Source organism: Salmo salar, chromosome 28, assembly GCF_965601325.2.
Source record: "Salmo salar chromosome 28, fSalSal1, whole genome shotgun sequence".
NCBI classification, from domain to species: domain Eukaryota; kingdom Metazoa; phylum Chordata; class Actinopteri; order Salmoniformes; family Salmonidae; genus Salmo; species Salmo salar.
Window position 1 is genome coordinate 31,140,303 of NC_138318.1, and position 19,547 is coordinate 31,159,849.

Here is a 19,547-nt window from a genome sequence, read left to right on the forward strand (position 1 = left end):
CTAAAGTGCCTTCAGAAAGTATTCATACCCCTTATTCCACATTTTGTTGTGTTACAGCCTGAATTCAAAATTGATTAAATATTTGTTTTCTCTCGCCCGTCAACACACAATAACCCCATAAACCCCCAGATTTTTTGGCGCTGTATTGAAAATAAAATACTGAAATATTTCATTTACATAAGTAATACATAATACATAAGTATTCACACCCCTGAGTCAATACATGTTAGAATCACCTTTGGCAGCGATTACAGCTGTGAGTCTTTCTAGGTAAGTCTCTAAGAACTTTGCTAACCTGGATTGTGCAATATTTTCAAAAATATTTTTTATTCTTCAAGCTATGTCAAGTTGGTTGTTGACCATTGCTAAACAGCCATTTTGAAGTCTTCACATAGATTTTCAAAACGATTTTAAGTCAAAGCTGTAACTAGGCCATTCAGGAACATTCAATGTCATCTTGGTAAGCAACTCCAGTGTATATTTGGCCTTGTGTTTTAGATTATTGTCCTGCTGACAGGTGAAATTGTCTTCCAATGTCTATTGGAAAGCAGACTGAACCAGTTTTTCCTCTAGGATTTTGCCTGTGCTTAGCCCTTTTCCTTTTTGTTTTATCTTTAAAATACTCCTTACTCCTTGCATATGACAAGCATACCCATAACATGATGCAGCCACCACCATGCTTCAAAATATGACGAGTGGTACTCAGTGATGTTGTTTTGGATTTGCCCCAAACATAACGCTTTGTATTCATTTCTTTGCCACATTTTTTGTAGGATGTATGTTTCAGAATATTTTATTCTGTACATGCTTCCTTCTTTTCACTCTGTCATTTAGGTTAGTATTGTGGCATAACTACAATGTTGTTGATCCATCCTCAGCTTTCTCCTATCACCGCCATTAAACTCTAAGTGTTTTAAAGTCACCATTAGCTTCATGGTGAAATCCCAGAGCGGTTTCCTTCCTCTCCAGCAACTGAGTTAGGAAGGACGCCTGTATCTTTATTGTATTGATACACCATCCAAAGTGTAATTAATAAATTCACCATGCTCAAAGGGATATTCAATATCTGCTTTTTTTACCCATCTACCAATTGGCAGTGGTAGAAAAGGTACCCAATTGCCATACTTGAGTAAAACTAAAGTTACCTTAATAGATAATGACACAAGTGAAAGTCACCCAGTAAAATACTACTTGAGTAAAAGTCTAAAAGTATTTGGTTTTAAATATAATTTTGATACTTAAGTACATTTTTGCAATTATATTTACTTAAGTATCAAAAGTAAAAGTATAAATAATTTTAAATTCCTTATATTAAGCAAACCAAACGGTAGAATTTTCTTTTTTAATTAAGGATAGCCAGGGTCACACTACAACATGCAGACATAATTTACAAACAAAGCATTTGTGTTTAGTGAGTCCGCCAGATCAGAGGCAGTAGGGATGACCAGGGATGTTATCTTGATAATTGCGTGAATTTGACCATTTTCCTGTCCTGTTAAGCATTCAAAATGTAACAAGAACTTTGGGTGTCATGGAATATTTATGGAGTAAAAAGTACATCATTTTCTTTATGAATGTAGTAAAGTAAAAGTTGTAAAAATATATATAAATAGCCAAGTAAAGTACAGATATGTCACGACTTCCACCGAAGTCGGCCCCTCTCCTTGTTCGGGCGGCGTTCGGCGGTCGACGTCACCGGCTTTCTAGCCATCGCCGCTCCATTCTTCAATTATCCATTGGTTTTGTCTTGTTCCATTCACACCTGGTTTGCATTCCCCAATCACACTAATTGTATTTATTCCTCTGTTCCCCCTCATGTCTTGGTGTGAAATTATTTGTGTGTTACATGTTGTACGCACTAGGCTAAGCGTTTGTTATTTTCCATGTGTTTTCACAAAGCTTATTTTTATTGCTATACATTTATGTTGTGTGACATTTCTGCGCGCTATACACTTTGCCTTGTTGGCTGGAGGAGGTTTTTGACGCAGCTGCGTCCATCTGTATATCTCTCCTGCCATAATAAAGTGTGCGCCTGTTCACAATTCTCTGCTCTCCTGCACCTGACTTCACCACCAGTACGCACACGCCTGACAAGATACCCCAAAAAACTACTTAAGTAGTACTTTAAAGTATTTTTACTTAAGTACTTTACACCACTGTGTCACGTACTGAACAGTAAAGAGGTCATTTGTCATTGTAGTATGGTCAGGGTGTGGCAGGGGGTGTTGTTTCTGTGTGTTTTGGGGTTTGTTTGTTTCCAGAGGATATGTTCTAGTTTTCTTTTTCTATGTTAATTTTTCTATGTGTGGCCGAGTATGGTTTCCAATCAGAGGCAGGTGTCTTTCGTTGTCTCTGATTGGAAGCCATACTTAGGCAGCCTGGTTTTTCCTTTGGGTTGGTGGGTGGTTGCTTTCTGTATAGTCTGTGTACCTTGCAGAACTGTTGATTGTCGGTTTGTTGTTTTCGTTTAAGTGTTCACTTTATTAATAATAAAAGAAGATGAGCACTATACCCGCTGCGTTTTGGTCACCTTTCATCGACGCATCTGACACACTGCCAATAGGTAACCTTTTTGCAAGGCATTGGAAAACCTGCCTGGTCTTTGTGGTTGAATCTGTGTTTGAAATTCACTGCTCGACTGAGGGATCTTACAATTATCTGTATGTGTGGGGTACAGAGATGAGGTAGTCATTCAAAAATCATGTTAAACACTATTATTGCACACAGAGTGAGTCTATGCAGCTTATTATGTGACTTGTTAAGCAAACGTTTACTCCTGAACTTATTTAGGCTTGCCATAACATTATTGGGTATTCTGTGTAGGCCAGTGACACACAATCTCAATTGAATCAATTTTAAATTCAGGCTGTAACACAACAAAAAGTGGAAAAGTTCAGGGGGTGTGAATAATTTTTGAAGGCACTATCTAAACATGTAGTAATCATGGTCAAATACTGACCGGGCATGCAGGGCAGGTGCCCAGGGGCCTTGACCTTCAGAAGGCTCCGTTGATTGTGTTAGTCACTCTCACTCAGATATCACTAACATGACATAAGTCTTGAGAAATGTGTAGAATTGCAGAGAAATTTGTAACAAAATTGCAAACATTTCTCTCCGCCCCATGGCAAATGTGTAGAATTGCGGAAAGCTTGCTTTAAAACTGCTAAGAAAATATACTCCCCATGGCTAAATGTGTAGAATTGCAGGAAATGTACGGTAAAACATACATTTTTCTCTCCACCTTGAAAAGGGGGGGCCACTAAAAGTGTGTGGGGTGGGCAACCAAATCTTGCTTAGGGCCCCAAAAGGCTAGGTCATGGGGTTAGGTGATAGGCCTAATGGCGCTTTCTCCTAATGGCTGCCATATTGATAATCTAATGTACATTATATAATGTGCTAGTCCTAGGTCAATTAGGATTCTCAATGCACACTATCAAGATCCAGCTTTATGCAATGGCTTATCCATTTCAATTGACTGATTTACCAACAAAATGTAACCCATGGGGTATACAGGTTATATTACAGGCATCCTAAACGTGGTTTGCCTTGTCTTAACCTAATCAGCTTCTTATAACCATTTTATAAACACTACCACACATTCCCCTGTGGTCCATGCATCCCTAACATGCCTGATGATGACAGATGAGACCTCAGCATTTCACTGGGCATCATACAACAACAACATTGCATGCTGCTCTCTGCAGTGTCCACCATCATGAACATGTGGATTAGCTGCTCTCTCTTGATCGAGAAGGGGAGTTTTCTACAAGACTACCAACGGTGAACGTCCTGTTTGATTGGGCGCGAAAAGAAGAATCCGAATGTTGGGGAGGAGGAAGGGAGCCGTCGCTCGCCTCACATTGCATCACTCACTGCACGTGCTGATTCAGCGGGACGCAAGAGATAGCGGCGGGTGCTGAGGACACTCGCCAGAATCACTGCTGCTTGGATGCCACTGTCAAATCAAAGCATTGCGCGGTAGCAAGGAAGGACAGACACTGCGGCGGTGTCAACAGTGACCAAATCGCAAAGGTTTTCCTGGTGGCTGTTTATCTGCCGTATAGGAAGTATGGATTAGAAGTGACTGGGAGGACGCTAAATCCCTTTTGTTGTTTGCTGATCTATAGTTGTTGAGCAAATATAAACTATAAACTGCCAGTGCTGATCTGAAATGCAGATCTGAAGCAGGGCGCAATGGACACGAACATGCGGAAATTTACAGTTAGGAGATGGTTTTCCGTCTACCTTCGGAAGAAGTCACGGTCCAAAAGCGCGAACCTCTGCAGATTAGAGGTTAGTATATTGTTGTGTATTGCTATTTTGTGTCACGTGTGTGCGCCATAACGTAGAATCACTGTTTGCTAATGGTGTGATTCAGCAACTGCTGTCACTCAATGATATTGTGGTAGGCTGTCGGCAGTGTTGTGGAACCTTACAGGTGTTGTTTTGTTGTTATACACCTGACATGATATTAGGCTACACTTGCCAGTACATTTTCATTATTTTGACAAGCTTTATAACCTACCATTGCGCAACATTTTCATGCTAAAATAATCATGTTGAATTCTGTATAGCCTGGTATTGCTGTGCCACAACAAGTCTGAATCCGACGGATAGGCCTACAGGTGTTCCCGCCTTTCTTGCGCAAACACCTGCGCTTGTCTTGTCTTACTAGCTCTGACTTTGCTGATAGCTGCTTTATTCAGGAACGTTTGACTTACTATGACTGTGATATGTTGTTGTCTTTACCTAGCGACCTTAAAATGAATTCAATCACGATACCTGAGTATGTTTCTACTATTACAAGCCAATATTATATTTCATGGACTAAGTTGCTTTGCTTGTTGAATAAATTCCCTGCCGCGCTCTCTTGATTGTAGCTAATTTTGAGATTTTATTTAAAAACGCTAAACCTAATATAGGCTTAATGCATTCTGGGTTTGGTGTAGCTAGACCTATTTGCAAATTTGTTTATTAGGGACATTTTTTTTAACTTTTATGTGGGCTACTTTTATTGATTCTTGAAGAATATAACTTATTTTGCCTCGTGAGCTAGGTTCAACTGTTAAACCCCATCAAAATCCAAAATATAAGCTTGTAAACAATGTCATCAAAACTATCATTTTGATCCCATGGATGATCAGTCCTTACATGTATAGCCCCATCTATGAATTTGGGAGAGGTTCTATTTCTCCAGCCCCATCCATACGCTGTTGACCCGCTTTGTTATTGTTTTAACAGCAGATTGACCCTTTAAAATAATTCATTATTTATTAGATGTGGACGAAAATATTGAATCAGGAAACCAAGAGAGCAGTAGAGCGATTTCCAACGATCTTCACTTTATTCTGTAGGCCTAGTTTTTTACAATTTACAAAGGGGAATTGGAACAATAGACACACCTACCCAATCCAACCACGACCCAGGAGATTGTAATCTTCACCTTTTGATTCACCATATTGCAAAGCTACCTGGACACGGTGCTGTTCAGCGGCCATGGGGCTGAATTTGCAATCAGTCTTTTGTCCATTTGCGTTGATTGTGGTACTGTCCATGGTGCTGAATGTTGGCCGATGGTTAAAGGCACAACAAGGGATTCTCGCATAGTTAGATAACTTCTAAAGTGGTGGAAACACATACAGTATATCCTATTAAATTACTATGGGCTGAACTCTGTACCATACTATACAATACCATACAAAATACTTGAATGATAATTTACATGTAAATTCATTTTTGCGAAGTTGACATGCAAATACACAGAGCAAATTCTCTATCTCAATTTAACCGCATATGTATCCTCTTTTTCTACGTATTCTAGAAACAGTTTCTAACCGCTGTGAACACTTTGTCATTCAATTTTGTCCTTTCTTGCTGAGCTTTCAAGTAACTTGCTGTTAAACTGACCAGTGTTGACATACCTGCCTCAATGAATTCAAAGTTAAGACCTCATAAGAGGGTCAAAGATTCTCAAAGTGTGGTTACGCAGACCCGTGAGCAACTGTGGCCCCTCATGATGAGTTTAGCGTTTTTGTGGCCCCCACCTCCATCAAAGTTGCCCATCCCTGGTGTAAACATTGCTTGGGGTTATAGATATGTCACTGCTTGTGACTGTTTGTGTTACAGAATGCTTCTATGTCTGTGTGCAGTTATCAGTAGCAATGAGATTCACTTTGATGGCTCTTTGTAATCCTTTCTGACTGTGTCATAACAAGATGTGCAGACCGACCAGCCTCTCTGAGATAATATGTTCCCACTGGCCAGAGACGTCATTTCAATGTCTACTTTTGATGTACATTTGGTTGAGTTGTCAACTACTGTGAATTCAACGTGAAATCAACACATTTCATCATGTCATTGGATTTAGGTTAAACATTGTGTAAAAAAAAAAGACGAAATTCCCTTAAGTTGATGACTTTTTGCAAATCCAATCAGTTTTCCATCACATATAATTGTTTTGTTGAAATGTTGTAGAACAACGTTGATTGAACCATCATGTACAAAACCTCAATCCACGTTACACACAAAGACATAATATTTCATACTAGGTTCCACCAAACATTTAATCAGTCTGGAAATCATCTGCAATACACTGAGGCATACTAAGCATGATTAACTTACTGTACATACAAATAAATATATGGAGACAATATTTCAAAACAATAGCTGATGGATTTAGATATGAGTGCTCGTGACATCATGGGGTATGATTGCCTCATGAGTAATCCTGGCTGTATCAGGAATCGCACAAGAAATTGATGCTATTTAGCAAATCATTATGTGCTTTTCATTATATTGTCATTAATATATACTTAATTCCTATATATTTGGATGAAGACATAGCCTTGTAGCTAGATGTCATTAAGAAAACATGTTGTTTAGGCCTGAGACTAGGGTGTTTACAGATGTGTGGCACTGACCAACTCCATCAGTTAAAGATGGCGCCAATCAATATTGAGGCCAAAGAGGTATTGCAGTCAGCATATCTATTTTAAAGTCCCAGTGCAGTCAAAAACGTGATTGTCCTGTGTTTTATATATGTTTCCAGACTGAGGTTGGAATAATACTGTGGACTTGGGTAAATGATGATAATGCCCTTTTTAGAGCTGTTTGAAAAGACTGCCTGAAATTTGAACCATGTTTTCGTGGGAAGGAGTTTTGGCCTGCCTGGTGACATCACCAGGTGGTAAATTAGTTAATAGACCAATAAGAAAGAGTTCTAAACCTCTTTGCCAATAACAGCTAGTTTTCAGTTATCCCTCCCGACTCAGACCCCTCCCAGACAGTCCTAGCAAAATTCTTACTTGAGAAATTGCTCTTTGCTAAGAAGCTACAGTATTTTTTTTAAAATATGATTTTAATTGAAAACAACCACAGTAAGGTACTTAATTCTTACCCAGAAATGATTTGATATTGAGATAAAAACGTCTACATTTGACCTTACCCAGGCCTATGAAATCAAGGATGATTCTGGAAGGCGGAGTTTTCTTAAGGAGGAAGAATCTGGCACTAATAGGACTGTTTGACTGTTTTATTCTATTATACTGAGATTATTAATGGGAGAGATGAACTACTGCTGTAACATTTAACTCTATTCCTACTTTGACATGGTGTAGGGCAGGCTACTTCCAAATAGGAGGATCAGACTTTACAAACAGCATGAATGGGATGGAATACATGGTGATTGTCTGCAATAGTAAACTGTTATAGGTGCGATCAGAGTTGACATTAGAACTACCAATAGTAAACTGTTATAGGTGCGATCCGAGTTGACATTAGAACTACCAATAGTAAACTGTTATAGGTGCGATCAGAGTTGACATTAGAACTACCAAGCTACTATTGAGCGGAAGCATTTACCAGATGTTTTTATCCATGTGGACCATGTAGGAATCATACCCACAATTATTGTATTGCAAGCACCATGATCCAACTAACTGAGCCATTTTGCCAAGTTTACCTTTTCAGTCAAAGAGATTATTTAGAAATACACACCATCATAAGCTGTTGACCCAGATAACAAACCGTGGTATTCAGGATACACTACGCAATATGTCACGCTGTTGTCCATGTTTATTGGCAAAGAGTAGTAATTGGGCAAGGGTTGTTTATACTTTTTGATTCAATTAGATAATCATCATTAGAGTTTATTTTCAAAAAGACTGATTTAACAACAGACTGATTGGATACTGTAAAAACCTACTAATACTACCTGGTAGACTCCCCTCACAGGAATATGTTTCATTCTATTCCATTCCAGTATTTTAGAATAGTGTGAAATACTGCTATGTGGAACTAGGTCAAATCCTTTACTCGCTTTCTTTCTGATTTGTAGGACTATTGTTGCTTTTTCTTCCTCGTAACGTTTGTTTGATCTTTAGGATAATAATAGCCATTCTCTGTAGTCTAAAATTGTACAGTTTACTACCAATTATTCTAAAGGTGTTTTAACTAGTATGAATAGATAGTGTACTGTTTAATGTGGGATATCACTGCTTGTACAAGGCATCATGACTAATTCCCGTTAGAACAGCAGAGTGTTGAGGTGTTGGAGGTTTGGATAGGATGACAAGCCCACTGTCCCTATGGAACTGACATGTTGAATAGCTACAGATGGACTGGGAGCATTCTTAATCCCATTGTTTCATTTATTATCTATTCTTTTCTAGAGCCCCCACAGAGGTCATCCTTAACCCATTGATTCTTGAAAATCCACATGATACATGATTTTCTTCCTATTCAATGCTGTGTTCAACACGGTATAGAGGAGGAGAAGCTATAGATTAACCTACATCAGAAGAGACAAATCTGCATGTGTGGATTTGAAAAGCATCCTTTTTATTCCATCCCAACAACGTATTGTATACAAAGGGTTATGTGACTGTTTGTTGTATTTGTTTTGCTGTGAAGTGGGATAGGTCGGTTTTTACCAGGCTCTCAGCTGTGTTAGCGTGACAGATTCTGCATCAATCAGCGACGGTCAGGGCAGGACTCTCACATGCTGTGGTCGGCACATTTCAGAGGCACGTCATGAAGACAGCATTAATAGCCAGAGCGCTCGCTCTACTGCCAGCCACACAGCCCCACTCACGCAAAATGTGCTCACACTAATCTCCCCTGACACGAGGGGAACAGGATGGACTACTGGCTGGTTCTTATTATACCTCGGTGGTTCTGTGGCCAAGGTCACCGTCTGATTGGTAGCCTTCAACACCTGTTTCAAACCCTCCTATTGTTACCAGTTAACGTGGATATGTGTGGACATTGAGGATACTAAGGGCAGAGAGTGTGGTAGCACCGTTCTATCCTCATAGTCATGCCTAGTTTCTTCTGGTTATTCTGGTCTACTCGTGATGCTGGCTGTGCCATCTCAATTCGTCATTAAAGTTGACGAGTCTCTGTTGGCTCTGATAAAATGGGACTTCCCCAGGTTGGACATCTGTCTAAATCCCTCTCTCTGGCTCTCCCGGTGTCTCTGGAACAACATGGGTGTTCTCTCTATTCCTGTCGTCACTTGCTTGGTTTGATATGTGGAACATTTGTTTCCCTGCAGGATGATGGCATCCTGAAAGAGATTGACATCAGCCAGCACACCAAAGAGGGATTTGAAAAGGCAGACCCCTCTCAGTTTGAGCTGCTGAAAGTGCTAGGCCAAGGCTCCTATGGAAAGGTAAGCATATTAAGGTGTTTGGATCTACAGTATGTTATACCTACTCTGTGTTGTATGTGTACTATACATTTGTGACCCTTTCCCCTACTGTTCAATCTGACATTACTGTTACTTTTGCAATCGGATATTCAGATATTTTTGGGTGTGTGTATTAGTATTGTATTTGAGAGACATTCTACTGCCCTGTTGAAGCTAGTAACATAAGCATTTCACTGCACCTGCTAGAACACCTGCAAATCTGTGTATACGACCAATAAACTTTGATTTGATTTGATATTAATCTCATCCACAGGTGTTCCTGGTGAGAAAAATCAGAGGCTCTGACAGAGGACAGCTTTATGCGATGAAAGTGTTAAGGAAAGCAACGCTAAAAGGTACTTATTATGATACTTTCGAAGAGTTGGATGTTTTTCATCAGCTCCATCTTGCTAAGATCGATTATTACAGTAAACATACGTCATCGGGGTATGATTGATTATTGCAGTAAACAGACATGATCATGGTATGATTGATTATTACAGTAAAATGATCAGGGTATGATTGGGGCAGGAAGATTCTAGCGGTTAAGAGCGTTGGGCTAGTAACTGAACGGTTGCTGGTTCGAATCCCTGAGCCAACTAGATGAAAAATCTGTCGATGTGCCATTGAGCAAGGCATTTAACCTCCTGTAAGTCGCTTTGGATAAGAGCATCTGCTAAATGACTAAAATTATTGATTATTACAGTAAACAGACATGATTGAAGTCCCTATCCAGACAAACTGTTTTTTCTACATAAGTAAAAACAATATATATTATGTTTCCTATACTCAGCAAATCTCAGTCAAAAATATTACTTTTTTTAATCAGCTCTAAAAAATGAAATGTAGCCTTTTGTCCCTGTCTTAGGAAATTGAGATGATGTCCTCCTTGCTTACATAATACAGGCGCAGCTGCAGGAGTGTCCTCACTGCAAAGCAGAGAGCCATTGCAAGAGGAAACTGGCATAATATTCTGCATTGCAGTACAGGTGCTTGAGGGGAGGCTTCCAGTGTTACGATTTTAACACAAAATAATTCATAAGGAAGTAGCTGACTTCCATTTCACAGGTGACCTAGGAAGAAGGCTTAGGTAATGCAGATAGATTAGCAGAAAGCAGCTGTCTATATTATACTACGATGTTCCCACTGCAGGACCAGATAAGTGGCTGACTAGTGAGGGAAAGGCCTTACTCATGCGTGGTTGGGAGGTCTCATAGTTTCAACAGTTTTGACAGTATAGAAATTCGAACCTGAGGTATTTTATACAGTATCATCGGATACCGGCCCAACTGTAAGGGTTTGAATATGTATAGCTTTCGTCAACATCTATTCAGTTCTACAAGTATCTTAACTCATTACTGCTACTTTGATATGCTTTGTCTGTTTTTCAGTCCGAGATCGGGTGCGGTCCAAAATGGAGAGAGATATTCTGGCTGAAGTCAATCACCCGTTCATAGTCAAACTCCATTACGGTGAGCTCATCGACGCAACCATGTTCTGACTGGCACACATACATAGAACAGACACTGACATGTCTGAACTGAAAACCCTGTTTTTAAAACAGGCAGATAATTATGTAACCAGATAGTCTTTTTTTAGGTGTTGTTAGAATGGGTCTGCCATCAGACATCAGCCATCAGACAGAAACACATTTTGATATTAAATGTAGTTGGTACTTGCATTGAATAACTCTCCAAGCGTTTTATAAAGCTTGGCACGTCTCTCTAAACATTTCAGTGACGTCTGGAGCCCTTCAGACAGCGAAAGCCGTCACTCATCTCAAAGCACCTTACCTCCTTGTTTATCAGCATGCTCTGAGTAATTCCACAGCAGCCCCTGGTAAACAGAGAGTATTGCTCTGAGTATTGCCACAGCAGCCCCTGATAAACAGAGAGTATTGCTCTGAGTAATTCCACAGCAGCCCCTGATAAACAGAGAGTATTGCTCTGAGTAATTCCACAGCAGCCCCTGGTAAACAGAGAGTATTTGTCACGATTGTCGTAAGGAGTGGACCAAAACGCAGGGGGAAAATGTATACTCATCTTATTTTTTATTTGAAGAAGGAAAAACAAAATAAACACATACTAGAAATAACATAGAAATACACTAACATAGAACATAGCCCAAACAACCCCGAAACACCCTAAACAAACACCCCCTGCCACGGCCTGACAAAACTACAATAACAAACAGCCCCTTTACTGGTTAGGCCGTGACAGTACACCCCCCCCCCCCCCCCCCTCCCCCCCCAAAAGGTGCAGACCCCAGATGCACCTTAAACAACAAAAAATAAAAATAAACCCCAACACAAAAAGAATCCCCTAGGGAAGGGTGGCCACCGTCACTGACGGTTCTTGTGCTACACACCCCCCTCCCCAACTTCCTACTACGGAGGTGGCTCAGGCTCCGGCCTTACTCCCCAACCTAACCTGTCCACCCCCGCTACTGCTTATTATTATTTACCCCTCCCGAAGTCTCTGGACTAAGGCGCATCGCTGAAGACCTCGGGCGGATGCGCGTCGCTGGAGACCTCGGGCTGGAGGACGACTCTGGGAGCTCCGGACTGGAGGGCCGACTCTAGACGGGGTACTGTCGCCGGAAGCTCTGGACGGGGCACTGTCGCCGGAAGCTCTGGACGGGGCACTGTCGCCGGAAGCTCTGGACGGGGCACTGTCGCCGGAAGCTCTGGACGGCGCACTGTCGCCGGAAGCTCTGGACGGGGCACTGTCGCCGGAAGCTCTGGACGGGGAACTGTCGCCGGAAGCTCTGGACGGGGAACTGTCGCCGAAGCTCTGGACGGGGAACTGTGCACTGAAGGCCTGATGCGTGGGACTGGCTTAGGAGGCGCCAGACTAGGGACACGCACCACAGGGCTAGTGCGAGGAGCAGGAACAGGACGAACTGGACTGGGCTGACGCACTGGAGGCCTGGTGCGTGGGGCTGGTAGTGGAGGTACCAGACTGGAGACACGCACCCCAAGGCTAGTGCGAGGAGCGGGAACAGGACGTACTGGACTGGGCTGACGCACTGTAGGCCTGGTGCGTGGTGCTGGCTTTGGAGGCGCCAGACTGGAAACACGCACCTCAAGGCTAGTGCGAGGAGCAGGAACTAGATACACTGGGTCATGAGTAGGCTCCGGCAGTCTGGAGCACACCGCCTGCACAACCCGTCCTGGCTGGATGGTAACAGTAGCCCTGCACGAGCGGAGTGCTGGCACATGGCGAACTGGGCTGTGCAGAGGCCTGATGGCTGCCGTGCGTAGAGCACGGCAGCCTGGGCCTAGGAGGCGCACTGGTGGCCAGATGTGCTGTGCAGGCATACTCCTACCCGGCTGGATGCCCACTCTAGCACGGCATTTGCGAGGAGCTGGGATCGCTCGCACCGGACTGTGCGTGCGCATGGGCGAGATCGTGCACACTTCCGCATACACCGGTGCTCTCATGATCCGTTGCTCCCCATAATAAGCACGGGAAGTTGGCTCAGGTCTATTGCCTGACCTAGCCAATCTTCCCGTGTGCCCCCCCCCCCCCCCCAATTTTTTTTTTATTGGGGCTGCCTCTCAGGCTTCCTTGCCACTCGTGTACCCACATAACGTTTCCCCATGGTCCTTCTCCCGCTAGTATCTGCTCCCATGTCCATGATTCCTTATAGCTCTGCTGCTGCTCCTTCCTCCGCTGCTTGGTCCGTTGGTGGTGGGTAGCTCTGTCACGATTGTCGTAAGGAGTGGACCAAAACGCAGCGGGAAAATGTATACTCATCTTCTTTTTTATTTGAAGAAGGAAAACAAAATAAACACGTATACAAAACAAACGACTCCAAACAGTCCCGTCAGGTGCAACAAACACTAAACCAGGAAATAACTACCCACAAACCCCCATAGAACAAACACCCCTATAAATAGGACCTTCAATCAGAGGCAACGAGAAGCAGCTGCCTCCAATTGAAGGTCAACCCAATAAACACCACATAGAAATAGACCAACTAGAAATAACATAGAAATACACTAACATAGAACATAACCCAAACAACCCCGAAACACCCTAAACAAACACCCCCTGCCACGCCCTGACAAAACTACAATAACAAACAGCCCCTTTACTGGTCAGGACGTGACAGTATTGCTCTGAGTATTGCCACAGCAGCCCCTGGTAAACAGAGAGTATTGCTCTGAGTATTGCCACAGCAGCCCCTGGTAAACAGAGAGTATTGCTCTGAGTATTGCCACAGCAGCCCCTGGTAAACAGAGAGTATTGCTCTGAGTATTGCCACAGCAGCCCCTGGTAAACAGATGCACTCAACAAGCCAAATAAAAGCAGTTCTAGAGGAGGAGACCATATTATCTGTTTTTCTATTTACATTTTGATCTCAAAATTAGACCAGGAAAGAAAGATTTCCCTTGTCACGCATGCCTTGAAGCAGTACACCCTCTCACAAAAGTCTAATTCACATTTAGAGTGTTTTCCTTTTATTCCATGTCATGTAGCGAAGGATAATATGTGTTGAGTGACCATTGTGATGTTGTTTTGGCCCAGCCTTTCAGACGGAAGGGAAGTTGTATCTGATTCTAGACTTCCTCCGAGGGGGAGACCTCTTCACACGGCTTTCCAAAGAGGTCAGTCAGTCATGTTACTCACTGTGAGGGCTTACTGCTCCCTAATTCACTGTTTTATTAATGCATTCAATCACCACATGATGTAGTGTTTCCAATCAAAACACCATTTGACCAATGGGTAAAAGAAACGAATGTCTCTATCATAATCCGTTCAAAAGTTATTGGAGTTGTTACCCTTGTAGGATGGCCAATATTAGGATGACTAAATGAATGGAGGCCACATTATAGTCACAGCTTGGCTGGATGCTGTGCGAGAATGAAGGCTAACTGACAGGCTCACGGTTGAACTCGTCATCTTTCTTCTCAAATTCGGAGGGCATAAAACAATATAGAGGTAAGATAGATATCGATTTTGAGACATAACATGGTATTTTCATATTTTAGTATACGGTTTTCATATTAATGCAAGATTCCTGTTCTTTTTAGAAGAGTTCTGACAAAAACAAGCGTATCTCTGTGAAATGTCAACTGAACACTGAGCGTACCGCAATCATTTTATTTTCAAAGCCTTTTACATTTAATTAAGAATGTGTCATGGTAATTTTGACTTTTTGCAACCCACGGAAACAACTTTGCAGACAGCCACCACAGCAAATCCTAAAAGGTTGCTTCGAGAAAGCAGCAGCGCCCTGATTATAATTTCATTGATTATAATTACTGCATCATTAATCAAATTTCACACAATCAGTTCACACAATCAATCTCCAATTGACGTGGGCACATTTAGAATGCTAAATCTCTTGGTGCACATGTCCCTGTGATTGAATAGCTACAGTATATTTCGAGTTATTCACAATTTGTGTGATACATTTTTATTTAATTGGTCACCAATGAGTCAACAGCCATGGTAATTTGACTAATAGAGTAAAAACCATTCCAACATGTCATTTCTAAATCATGGCCCTTGAAGTATCAGTATATAGGTTTTCTTGCCTTTATTGACAACAACAACAACAATGCATATTATATATGTGTAGACGAATGGCATTCTGCCCTCATGACATTCTGCTCTGATGGTCAATTATATATGTTCAATGCCGAGCTATTGATGACACTTCTCAGCACAGCGATTCATCATGCCACTTTGGGGCCATCACTGTGCACCACAACGACCAATGTAAAAAATGCCTCTCAGCCACCATTATATTTAGCCTCCCTGTGAAGGGATTTCAGAGCTTGAGCCAAGTAGGTGTTTCATCCATCATGCATGCTCGCTCTCCAATGCTTCAGCACTAGTTCTGCGACTCAAAACATTAGGTCCGTCTGATTCAATCAAAACATGGTGCCATTGACAGGAGTGTAGCTTCATCAAATCATTTCCCCCAGTGATCAATAGCCTGGTCAATGTGTGTGTTTAATAATGAATGGGCTGCTGATTTTCTTTAGCTTTATTTAACTAGGCAATTCAGTTAAGAACTAATTCTTATTTACGATGACAGCCAACCAGGGAACAGTGGGTTAACTGCCTTGTTCAGGGACAGAACAACAGATTTTTACATTGTTAGATCGGTGATTCAATCCAGCAACCTTTCGGTTACTAGTCCAACGCTCTAACCACTAGGCTACCTGCCGCCTCTATGATTGGGTCCAACCACACTCTGAATGACATTGGTTTACCTTAATTGGTTTTGCTTTAATCTTGCTATTCAGCATCTCTGAATGTCCATGTACTGTATACAGAGTGAGCTGAAAGAAGAACTTCTGTAATAAACAGTGTAGTGTTTTCAAGTGAACAACCCAGGTTTATTATTATTATTTTTGACCAGTCCTTTAATCTTGACATTTCTCATGCTCTTTCACTCAACTTAATTGCCTGTTTGCACCAGTGGGCCAGACCTCATCGCAGAAACAACCTCAGTCCCGATCAGTCAGATATCTCCTCTGTTCTGTTGATTCATTACTCCTGAATCCATCCACTAACCCAGGGATAGTCAAACCATGGCCCGCAAGCCCATTCAATCTGGCCCGTGGCGAGTGTGAGTAAACAAATATATACTGCTCAAAAAAATAAAGGGAACACTTAAACAAATAAAGGGAACACTTAAACAACACATCCTAGATCTGAATGAAATAAATAATCTTATTAAAAACTTTTTTCTTTACATAGTTGAATGTGCTGACAACAAAATCACACAAAAATAATCAATGGAAATCCAATTTATCAACCCATGGAGGTCTGGATTTGGAGTCACACTCAAAATTAAAGTGGAAAACCACACTACAGGCTGATCCAACTTTGATGTAATGTCCTTAAAACAAGTCAAAATGAGGCTCAGTAGTGTGTGTGGCCTCCACGTGCCTGTATGACCTCCCTACAACGCCTGGGCATGCTCCTGATGAGGTGGCGGATGGTCTCCTGAGGGATCTCCTCCCAGACCTGGACTAAAGCATCCGCCAACTCCTGGACAGTCTGTGGTGCAACGTGGCGTTGGTGGATGGAGCGAGACATGATGTCCCAGATGTGCTCAATTGGATTCAGGTCTGGGGAATGGGCGGGCCAGTCCATAGCATCAATGCCTTCCTCTTGCAGGAACTGCTGACACACTCCAGCCACATGAGGTCTAGCATTGTCTCGCATTAGGAGGAACCCAGGGCCAACCGCACCAGCATATGGTCTCACAAGGGGTCTGAGGATCTCATCTCGGTACCTAATGGCAGTCAGGCTACCTCTGGCGAGCACATGGAGGGCTGTGCGGCCCCCCAAAGAAATGCCACCCCACACCATGACTGACCCACCGCCAAACCGGTCATGCTGGAGGATGTTGCAGGCAGCAGAATGTTCTCCACGGCGTCTCCAGACTCTGTCACGTCTGTCACGTGCTCAGTGTGAACCTGCTTTCATCTGTGAAGAGCACAGGGCGCCAGTGGCGAATTTGCCAATCTTGGTGTTCTCTGGCAAATGCCAAACGTCCTGCACGGTGTTTTGCTGTAAGCACAACCCCCACCTGTGGACGTTGGGCCCTCATACCACCCTCATGGAGTCTGTTTCTGACCGTTTGAGCAGACACATGCACATTTGTGGCCTGCTGGAGGTCATTTTGCAGGGCACTGGCAGTGCTTCTCCTGCTCCTCCTTGCACAAAGGCGGAGGTAGCGGTCCTGCTGCTGGGTTGTTGCCCTCCTACGGCCTCCTCCACGTCTCCTGATGTACTGGCCTGTCTCCTGGTAGCGCCTCCATGCTCTGGACACTACGCTGACAGACACAGCAAACCTTCTTGCCATAGCTCGCATTGATGTGCCATCCTGTGTGAGCTGCACTACCTGAGCCACTTGTGTGGGTTGTAGACTCCGTCTCATGCTATCACTAGAGTGAAAGCACCGCCAGCATTCAAAAGTGACCAAAACATCAGCCAGGAAGCATAGGAACTGAGAAGTGGTCTGTGGTCCCCACCTGCAGAACCACTCCTTTATTGGGGGTGTCTTGCTAATTGCCTATAATTTCCACCTTTTGTCTTTTCCATTTGCACAACAGCATGTGAAATCTATTGTCAATCAGTGTTGCTTCCTAAGTGGACAGTTTGATTTCACAGAAGTGTGATTGACTTGGAGTTACATTGTGTTGTTTAAGTGTTCCCTTTATTTTTTTGAGCAGTGTATATATATATATAGTCAAAAATAATATATTTGGGAGGTTCAAAAACACTCCAGGCCACACGTGAAGGTCTACAACTAGATAGAAAGTGTGTAGAAATGATAATGGAACGATATATTTTCAAATAACTACCCTTTTTCTGGCCTACAAATTGATTTGGACAAACAAATTGGTCCTAAAAACAATGTGCAGCCCTCCGTTGCATTTCGAAATCCCAATGTGGCCCACAAGTAAAAATGATTGCCAACCCCTACACTAGCCCATATAATAATACCGCTATTATGAATACATTAAACATAACAATGCCTGTGATGGACTGGAGGAGAAACAAGCATTTTCTTTATTTTGCTTCCTTGCTTATCTTACTATCGATTCAGTGACTCATATTTCCAAACCTCTCCTAGAGTACCACCAGCCATTCTACTTATTTGTTCATTTCCAACTGGCACACCTGATCCACCTGGCCAACTGATCATCAAGCCCCTGATTGGTTGAATCGGGTGTGCTAGTAGGCCTGCTGGAACAGATCATATATAATGAACTGTTGGGGTGCTTGAGGGGAGTTTTACCAAATGATTAAGTGGATGGAGATTATTATTGCAGAATAAAAACAACCTGCTGTCCGGATAATAGACCACCAACTTTGTAAACGCATTCATCCATTCACCCATACTTCCTAAAACTACTGCCTCTGCTGTGTCATCGTGACTACTACCAATTCTGTAAATGATAACAACTGGAATAAAGTTGAACTTAATCTGTAAACAATTTGTCTCTTTGGATTTAAATGTGCTCTACTGGGCAGAGAGACATGTGGGAATTGAGATGTGAATTAATTACCGCTGGTCTTGGAATCAGTCATCTGGAGCAGCTAGCAGATGCACGGGTGCTGGCGGGACCTTGTTACTTTAACGGCAATTCAATTTTCTCCTTGGCACCGCAGGCTTTATTCCCCAAACAAATTCTATTTGGGAGCTAAATCAATCTTACTGTGGCTAAAATTAGCTCTGTAGTAAACAAGGAGAGAAGTCAACAATCCATGCTCTGACTGAGGAAACTTGGCAAAGGTTCTATGACATCCTAAATGCAAATATTTTGGGTGAGGTTCGAAGCAGCTGGCTATGTGATCAAGTTAATGAGTTTCAATATGAGTTCAATCTGTGGCTAGTGCTTTTGTTTTGCTCAGGCTACCTGACATTGGAATAATGGAAAACTGTCTGTTAAATTTGATCTGATTAAAACATATACATTTAAAACACATTAATTTAAAACACATCAATCTAAAACACATCAATGTAGGCTACTCTTAGGTTTTAAAAATATTATATTTTATGTTCACAATCATATATCACATGTGTACTGTTTGCATATTGTCAATGAACTGTCACTGGTAGTCTTTCTCCTTTGTCCATTTGCAGGTGATGTTTACTGAAGAGGATGTGAAGTTTTATCTGGCTGAGCTGGCCTTGGCCTTAGATCACCTTCACAGTCTGGGCATCATCTACAGAGACCTCAAACCAGAGAAGTAAAACACTTGTACACCCACTGACTGTACAGTGCCATAGACTACTTCTCTGTTCAAAGACCACCTTTGTGGACCTGTCTGGCGCAGTTGGTAGAGCGTGGCGCTTGCAAGGGTTGTGGGTTTGATTCCTG

The 19,547-nt window shown here is 42.3% G+C and overlaps 1 protein-coding gene across 1 annotated transcript in view; it reads left to right on the plus strand.

Moving 5' to 3' along the window:
* The first annotated feature begins 3,844 nt into the window (after positions 1–3,844).
* Positions 3,845–19,547, plus strand: part of LOC106589820 (ribosomal protein S6 kinase alpha-2) — a 47,279-nt gene continuing 31,576 nt past the window's right edge. Inside the window, exons 1-6 of the mRNA XM_045710383.2 lie at positions 3,845–4,293; positions 9,554–9,670; positions 9,963–10,044; positions 11,080–11,160; positions 14,221–14,300; positions 19,310–19,416. Coding sequence (XP_045566339.1) covers positions 4,195–4,293; positions 9,554–9,670; positions 9,963–10,044; positions 11,080–11,160; positions 14,221–14,300; positions 19,310–19,416 — 566 coding nt within the window. The 5' untranslated portion in view covers positions 3,845–4,194. The remainder of the gene's footprint in view (positions 4,294–9,553; positions 9,671–9,962; positions 10,045–11,079; positions 11,161–14,220; positions 14,301–19,309; positions 19,417–19,547) is intronic.